This window comes from Physeter macrocephalus, chromosome 20, assembly GCF_002837175.3.
Source record: "Physeter macrocephalus isolate SW-GA chromosome 20, ASM283717v5, whole genome shotgun sequence".
NCBI lineage: Eukaryota > Metazoa > Chordata > Mammalia > Artiodactyla > Physeteridae > Physeter > Physeter macrocephalus.
In genome coordinates this window covers 102,934,030-102,942,533 of record NC_041233.1, presented here as the reverse complement: position 1 = coordinate 102,942,533, position 8,504 = coordinate 102,934,030, and the positions used below count along the sequence as shown (strand labels likewise).

Sequence of the window (8,504 nt, the reverse complement as noted above, 5' to 3'; positions counted from 1 at the left end):
CGATGCAGGCGACACGGGTTCGTGCCCCGGTCCGGGAAGATCCCACATGCCGTGGAGCGGCTGTGCCCGTGAGCCATGGCCGCCGAGCCCGGGCGTCCGGAGCCTGTGCTCCGCAACGGGAGAGGCCACAACGGAGGGAGGCCCGCGTACCACAAAAAAAAAAAAAAAAAAAAAAAAGAAAAGAAAAAAAGAAGTGGTATCTTGAAACTCCGTTAACTGGCGCCGTGAGTCTGTTTTCCGAAGCACCATATCGAAGCACCGATTCTTGGCGTCTCTGGCGACGCAGGAGTCCCTGTACTGGTGACGTTCTGTTCCCTGCGGGGAGGCCGTGGAAGCTGGTGCAGCCTGACCGCTTTGGACGGGGCTCCGGTTGTTGAGCTCCTGGTCCTCGCACGTGCCAGCCCCACAGCTGTGTGTTTCCTGCTCTGTGGAGGGGGAGAGCCCTGGTGCTCTGCGAGGGTGGGAGGGTCTTCCCTGCTCTCCGTGGGCAGAGGAAGGACCCTGAGTGGATAGAGCCCATTTAGGTCCTTGAGTCGGTTGGGGCTGAGGGTATCAGGGAGACTGGGCCCCGAGCATTTGCTCTCTTGGCCCCATACCAGGGAGGGTGCACATGGGGCAGTGATGGAGCCAAGCTGGTCACCTTTGACCCTGGGAGGCCGTACATGGACACGGCATTTACCATCCCCCTTCCTCTGTGCTCTTCAGAAAGGCCAAGGGCCTATGCAGTAAACGTGTTGGGAAATCTCAGCCATGACGTAATTATTCTTATTTCATTTAATCATAAATAACTTTGTGATTCCTTAGTGCTGTTAAAGAGAGTAGGGAATTCCCAGCTTACTGAAAACCTACCAATTTCCTTTTTAAAACTGCTATTTTAAGAAAACGTTGTAAGGCTGGTGCAATGACTACATGTCTCTTGAACTCAGACACACAGGTGTGGTCTGTGTAGTAATGTTCTGGCTGCCTGACTCCAGAGAGGTCCTGACACCAGATTTGCAGGGAAGCAAGTGTAGTGTCTGTGGGCAGTCATTCCAGTAAAATCTCAGGTTCCAAGTAGGTTGGACCATCTGTTCTTGGTCTGGGATTTTTGTCTCAGTGCCAGAGCCCACCTTGACGTCTTTGGTCATCTTTCCTAAAATGCCTTTGGGGAAATGCTTCGGGCCTGGGAACTTCACTTCGGTGGCCCATCTGTCTGCTGCTCAATGTGGTGCACAGGCTGGAAGCAGACAAGGTAGGCAGGAGGGCAGGCGAGGGAGGCGCCATCCCAGAACAACTGATGTGAGCTTTGTGACCGGTTCTCGTTCCCTTCGGCCCCGTGGTTCAGAGTGGTAAGGGCAGGCGGGGTGCTTAGAGGACGTGCAGACGCGCCCTTGCCCTGCCGCTCTACCTGCTTGAGGCCTCTTCCTGAAGCGCCCAAGAAGGTGCTTGGCTTCTAGGAAATAAACAAAGTTCAGGAACTGCCATCTAAACGGGCCTCGTGTTGCAGAAGGATGGATTGGCTGCTATCAAAGCAAAACATGTGTCGAGCAACAAGTCAGCTACTATTACTGTTGCCACCATTCCCATTTCTGTCAGAATTGATGGTTGATGAAGAGCCTTGTCATGGGTGTCCTTGTATCCGCCCCGGGGGATGTCATTTCTGTTCCGTGTCAGTTTTAGAGAGTAGCAAGTGCTCAGTAGTTTGACTTCTTGAAGGTCATGAAGTTGGCAAGTTGGAGCCAGGTTTTAAACCCCTGATTTCAGACAGAATTGCCAGACCATTCCGAGGCGCCAGAGCTTCCACTGGGGGAATCACTTCCAGGGATGCACAGGAAAGGGTAAATCACTTCTTACCACTTCTAAAATCGTCACGTAAGAAACAGCAAGTCGTCATAACGTGTGGCGAAGGGCGGAGGCGCAGGGGAGAGGAATTGGGTCAGCCCCTGAAGAGGGGGGGGGCTTTGGGAAGATGTCTGAGGAGGGTGTTGGCTTGACTGTCACCTCAGATAGGAGCGCACAGAAGGTGTGCCAGGGACCGAAAGGTGCCCTGAGGAGGTCACCGCTGGTGCTGGCATTTTAGGACCTTGTCTTCCAGTGTCAGCCTATCTTAAACAGGCAGCTAAAGTTTTCTCAGTTGCCAGGATGCAGAATTGCAGCTTCTCCCTTTTCGAAGAAAGAAATGCTCGTTTGTCACTGTCTTACCTCCCACAGAGAGCCCTTGGAGAGAAGGGGCAGCGCACGAGGGCAGGATGATAAAGAGTGTCTTGCTTTGCTTCCCTGTGATTTCTTAGAACCAGCACTCCATTTCTCTGAAGTGGCTCTGTAACTTGGTTAAGAAAACTTAAATATGCAACCTGTAAGCCCAGTGAAATGGAATTTCTGGTGGCAGTTTGTAAAGCATGACTAGAGTGCCTAAAATACGCCTTGTGCTTTCCACAACAGGTTTGTGATTCTTACCCTACTGAACTGTACGTTCCCAAAACGGCCACGGCACACATCATCGTGGGGAGTTCCAAATTCCGGAGCAGACGGCGATTTCCTGCCCTTTCTTACTACCATAAAGATAACCACGTAAGTCTCAAGGCATGCTTTTGTTTCATGCTTTGCTTTTCTTCTCTTATCTTAAACAGGGCCTTTTCCAGGGGCTTCTGCTGTGTGTGTGGGTTTGAATTCTTTCTCAAGTATGTGGATATTGCTGTGTGTGTGGTATGACACGACACAACACAACTGTGCTTAAACCCTTATCTCCTGTAGAAGTTGACCTTCCATGTTTCTTTGACAATAAAGGAATGGGAAAGGGTCACAACACACCTAACCTTAATCCTCTGAGTGAGCGCCGTCCTCTCTTCTGACTGGTCACCTTGGGAGGCTCTGTACTGAAGAGCCTTTGGAATGCCTACTTTAGAAAAGCCCCTGAAAGCCGTGGCACATTCTTTTTCTTCTTTTTTTAAAATGGAACATAAATATGTTTTTTCAGTATCTTCAGTATAAGAAATCTTTCTTTATGGAGAGTGAGTTTCATTTTTTAAAATAATATTGCTAGAAGCTAGAATTAGGTTTGTCTGCAACTAAGAGAGACCAAAAGTAACCGTGGCTTAAATAGGATAGAATTTTATTTTCTCTCACCTAAAACTCCCCAGGTAGGCAGTCAGGGCCTGGTGTCCTGGTTCTGCCCCCCTCAGCCCTCAGGGACCCGAGCTCCTTGCACCTCCCTGCTCTGCCAGCCCTGGGGTGTCGCCCGCGTCACGTGCTGTGAGAGGTGACTTTAGTTCCAGCCGCGACCTCCACGCGGCAGCAGATGGAAGGGGGCCCAGTGGCGCCCTCCCTGCTTTCGGAGGAAGGCCCCCCAAACTGCAGTGTGACAGCGCTGCTTCCATCCTGTTGATCAGAACTGCACAGGGCATGTGGGAAAAGACAGTCCTATGGGTAACCATGTAAATCACAGCTAAAAACTGTGATTCCATTTCTGTGGAGGATGAGAAAACAAATTTGGGGAGACAAGAATGATCTTCGTTACCTGCTTTAGAGGTCATGTGACTTTAGCCAGGCGAAAACGTTTGGTTTTCAAGTGAGATAACACAGCCTCCTTTGACTTGAATCCCAGACTATAAACAATTGCAACAGATGTGTGTGAGTGTGTGTGCCGTGCACGCACCTGTAGGCAGGGCGTGGGGCAGGGTCTATGTCCGCTCTTAAAAGGAGGCTTCCAAAAATACACTGAGCAATGCCGGCTTGGCCAGAGTAGAGCCTATAGGCTTCTGTGGTGCCCTACTTTGAAGGGAGATAGTCACTCAGCAGTGTAAGGTCTGTTAATTGAAAGGATATAAATGGTCTTATTTTCAGTTACACTCACTGCTCTGAAATGGCCTAAAGAAGGCAGGTATTTCATTAATATCCTGTATTATTTGACTGCAAATATCTCTCAGGCTACACAGAGCTGGCCCAATGGTGAGAGGCGAAGGAAGATGTGAATCTCTTTTTTTTTTAAAAAAAACGGGATGAAAAGGGATGTGGAATTTCATGATGTTGTTTTCGAATTTAGGATGCCAGTAACATTGACTTGTTTTGGTAGCATCCTCTGATAAAGAAGCAAGAGAGGAGAGGGAGGGAGAATCTTTTGTTGTTATGTCAGAGGTGGGGATGGACCGGGTATTTAAAAAGTGAGCTTGGTCCTTTTCCTAGTCCTTTTCCTTCTGTTCTGATTTTCCTGAGAAAAGGGATTTTTTGTCAGTGTGAGTATTATAAAGGGCAAACATGTAATGTCTGAGGATAGGATAGAATTTTTAGCAGTTAGGCCACAGAGACCAGCTTCTTTGCCTCTTGACGTCGGACCCTCATCACCCCATTCCCGCTCTCGTGCGCTGTTCTTTACTTGATCTCCAAGCCCGGAAATGAACTCACACAGCCAGCAGTTATAGTTAAAAATAATTGATTTCCTGTACTTAAAATTTTGAAGCAAACAGTACTTGAAGTTTTAGCTCTTCTTACAAGATAAACAGAGAGAAGGTTTCCAAGCATTGCTAAAGTATCTGGTTGCCAGGGAAATACTTCCCGTACATGCATGCCCACTCTCCCACACCCACCGCCGAAAATCTATGCCGCAGGTAGAATACGATCAAATTTGTGGTTTTATAACAACGCTCAGGTTTTAATATCCAGGTTAATTATGTAAATGCTTCCAAGGTGACCAGGGGTTTTTATAGCGGGAAATATCATTAGCGGAGGTGGATTTCTGTGGTTCGGTGGAAGACACAGGAAATATCAGCGCAGTATTTCATGCTTTTGTGGCTCAGAAAAACCCACACATAAACCAGGCATCTTCCGTGAAAGTACCTAAGTGTGCGGACCTTTCTTTCTTCCTTTTTGTGATTTTAGACTTTTTAGACTTGAGTATGTATTCCTACCCGGGTAGGACCCAGGCTTGGTAATAAGAGTATCACATTTTCTAGTTAAATTCTGTTCCTCACACAGCCCCTTGTTCCCAAGGAGCACTGAAGATTTTGGTGGTGAGATGAGTTGGCCAGCATTGGCTGGTGGGAATTGGTGATTAGGTTAAGAACGAGCTTGACATGTACGTCATGTCATGAACGGGAAGCCCCATTGAGACTCCTTTGATAGAAGTCCCCCCGCTGATGGTACACAATTACCTTTGGACCGGCTTTTATCATACATGGTGTTGTAATCACTTCCTGTTCACCCGTTGGTGAGGTCAGGATTCCTCCCCTAGGGTTACTGGGCTGACCGAACACATGACATCTGACACTGGACAAATGAGGTGGACAGCAGTTTATTAGTTACATATGTCCACTGCCCAGGGGAGGACGGCACTGCATGCCAGGCAGGGCTGTAGGAAGGTTGCACTCAGGAATAGAGTGAACCAGCAGAGATGGCGTGAGGCAGCCTTTGCAGTATCAGGAGGTTGAGTTGACCCCTGGTTCCCAGGGGAGCATGTGATTGGCTGGTTTGAGTAATTCCATGGGCTGGCAGGGAACGAAAGCCACTACTCGGGGACGAGAAGGAGCTGCATCTGGTCCTTTGGGAGAAGGGTTGCTTAGCTGGGGGCTTCATCCGCGGAAGCAGAGTATGGAGGGGAGCTTGCTGCTGGCCATTTGAGGCCTTCCCAATTTTACCAGCTGTTAAGGGCAGCACTTAATGTTCATTTCAGGCCTTAAACCACACATGAGTTATATAGAGCCATCCAGAATCCTTTTGGATATCAAGCCGTTCAGCAGCTTTGTAGATCACAGTTAGAGAGGTATCAGTGTCACTTGTGTTTGGAAGCTGGTGTATCCTTTGTTCTTTCTTACTAAATATTTTAATTATTTTTAAGAAAGCAGTTCTGCTTTAAATCATGAATAGCATGGTATCCCAAAATCACAGTACAAATCTCTGGGAAGCCCAAGTCTGAAAGATTTCCAAAGAGGCAATTTTCCTTAAGAAAAATATAGACCTTCTTGCCCTTCTTTTATAAATAATGTTTATTGAAACTTACTATGTGTTAGGCATAGTTCTAGGAGTGTTATATACCTCATCACACTCTGTAGTTTTGGTATTAATATTATCCCTGTATTAAAGAGGAGAAAAACCAAGGTTCAGAGATGATAGGTAAATTACCTAAGATTATATAGGAAGTGAGAACACACCTTGGATTAAAAGCCAGATCCTTTTATCCTGCCTCTTAATTCTGTCTCATGCTTCTTGACTTATTTACACACATGGGTGCCATATTATGTTGGTTCGGAATCCAGGTTCAGGAAATATTTTGCTTGGATTCAACTCCTAGCTCTGTGACATTGGGCAAGTTCCTTTACCCCTCTGTGCTGTGGTTGTCTCATCTATAAAATGGAGCAAATAATAGATCTTACAGTATATGGTAGTTGGCAAGATTAAATAAAAATACACAGAGTTCTTCTAATAGCGCCTACCACATAGTAAGCATTCAAAAAATATTGGCTATTTTAATTATCAGTAGCCTTTATAAATGAGGCTCTCATGACAGTTTACCTTTGAGGAGTTTTATCTCTGCTCTCAGGTGGCTGACATCAGTAAGAAACGCTGCCAGGTAATGGTGCAATTCTCGCAACGGTCTTGACTCTGCGGGGTGTATAGGGTGGACAGGGCACTTAGAGACTACTCACCACGCTTTACAAAGCGGACAGCGCTGTGCCAGCAATCACTGAGTCAGTGACGAATTCTGTTTGGAGCCTATCTATAGATTATTAAGAAAATGTAACTACAAAATATTAACATGTAGTCTGTTTAATATATCTGGTTTAATTTATCGACTACATTTCATAGTGTAACTCTGTTCTGACTTAACCCTTCACTGAAGACTGCTCTCAGCCTGAAGGTAAGTAGTAACAGTTGTCACTAATTGGCTTCATTTCATGATCGGACCTCCACTAGTTGAGTGAGTTTAGGTGCGCCGTCTGCTTCCTTGGACAAATTCTCCCCATTGAGATGTGTTCTCTTCCCCGTCTAGCTCTTCTGATAGACTCTCAGAAATTGCCTGATGGTAGCTGTCCTTAATTAGTCTTTCTTTGGCCCAGACGAAGCCGGCTCAGAATTGTTTTCTGCTCCAGTCAGAGCGGCTGACCTGACCTCCCTCTGCACATCATAGGAGGCAGGAGCCTGGAGGAGCGCAGTGAGAGCCGTCTGCGGTGCTTCACTCTCTGTCCATCCAGGGCAGCTGGCCTGTTGTCCCCCAGCCCCCTCTGGTCCCTGCCGTCCCTCTGCCTTGCTCCTGGCTGTCCCCTCGCCGGCCGGCCGGCCGGCCACCCGTCCACAGTCAGACCCCCGGGGCCCTTCCTCCTCCACTCTGTGGTTGGATTTCTGCTGCCACCAGCTCGAGAATTCAGCAGCCCTGGAGCCCGCCTCTTGCCCCTTTGCTTCGCTTCCCACTCCGCAGGCACCGGCCCCCTGAATTCTGGCTGCAGGCACGGAGCTCCTGGGAGCCCCTCAGTAATTGCCCCTCTCTGTCACGGAAGGTACTGGAACCCTCGGGCAGTTGCCCGGTTACTTGTCTGCAGTTCTCGGTCCTGCCGGGAGCTTCTCTGCCGGAGGATCATATAGTTAGTAAGAACCATCCCTGCCTTCCCCAGCGAGGAGCGCCAAGGCTCACCTTTTCTGGAGAAACCAAACCCTGGCTAAGGAGTGCTGGCATGGGCTTTAAGGACAGTTAAGCTGTGCTTGGACTCAGAGCTGGAGTGGCTTCCAGGATGAAGCCCTGCATGCAGGCGCCCTGAACAGGCTGGGCCTGTTTTCAGGGGAGGTTTGAGCGCCAAGGCTCACCTTTTCTGGAGAAACCAAACCCTGGCTAAGGAGTGCTGGCATGGGCTTTAAGGACAGTTAAGCTGTGCTTGGACTCAGAGCTGGAGTGGCTTCCAGGATGAAGCCCTGCATGCAGGCGCCCTGAACGGGCTGGGCCACGGCTGTTTTCAGGGGAGGTTTCCCTGCTCAGCCTGCCCCGAGCCAGGGGGCTGCCTGCATCCTCTTACACAGGGGGCGCCTGGGCTCAGTGTAGGTTCTTCAGAAGAGTCATTCCTAGATTGTATTTGGTGATTTGAGTTCAGTTTAGATGTTCAAATAAATCTAAATCCATAAAAAGTACTTTGCCACAAAAGTGTAAGTTTTACAGCTGTGAGGTTGTGGCTCTACTCACCTGTTAATAACTCAGGGAAATGTTTATGCTGTTACGTATATTGTCTATGCTGTTGTGTATGTTGTTTATGCTGTTGTGTATATATATTATTTATTTATTTATTTATTTTTGGCTGCGTTGGGTCTTCGTTGCTGCGCGCGGGCTTTTCTCTAGTTGCGGCGAGCGGGGGCTACTATTCGTTGCGGTGCGCGGGCTTCTCATCGCGGTGGCTTCTGTTGTTGCGGAGCACGGGCTCTAGGGGCGCGGGCTGCAGTAGTTGTAGCACGTGGGCTCAGTAGTTGTGGCTCGCAAGCTCTAGAGCACAGGCTCAGTAGCTGTGGCGTACGGGCCCAGCTGCTCCGCGGCATGTGGGATCTTCCTGGTC

The 8,504-nt window shown here is 48.6% G+C and overlaps 1 protein-coding gene across 6 annotated transcripts in view; it reads left to right on the top strand.

The window, feature by feature from the left end:
* Window positions 1–8,504, top strand: part of MTMR7 (myotubularin related protein 7) — a 109,463-nt gene that overhangs the window by 64,328 nt on the left and 36,631 nt on the right. For all 6 annotated transcript variants that reach the window (XM_007109907.4, XM_028481158.2, XM_028481157.2 and 3 more), the window contains one exon: window positions 2,422–2,550. In XM_007109907.4, the coding sequence (XP_007109969.1) occupies window positions 2,422–2,550 (129 nt within the window). The remainder of the gene's footprint in view (window positions 1–2,421; window positions 2,551–8,504) is intronic.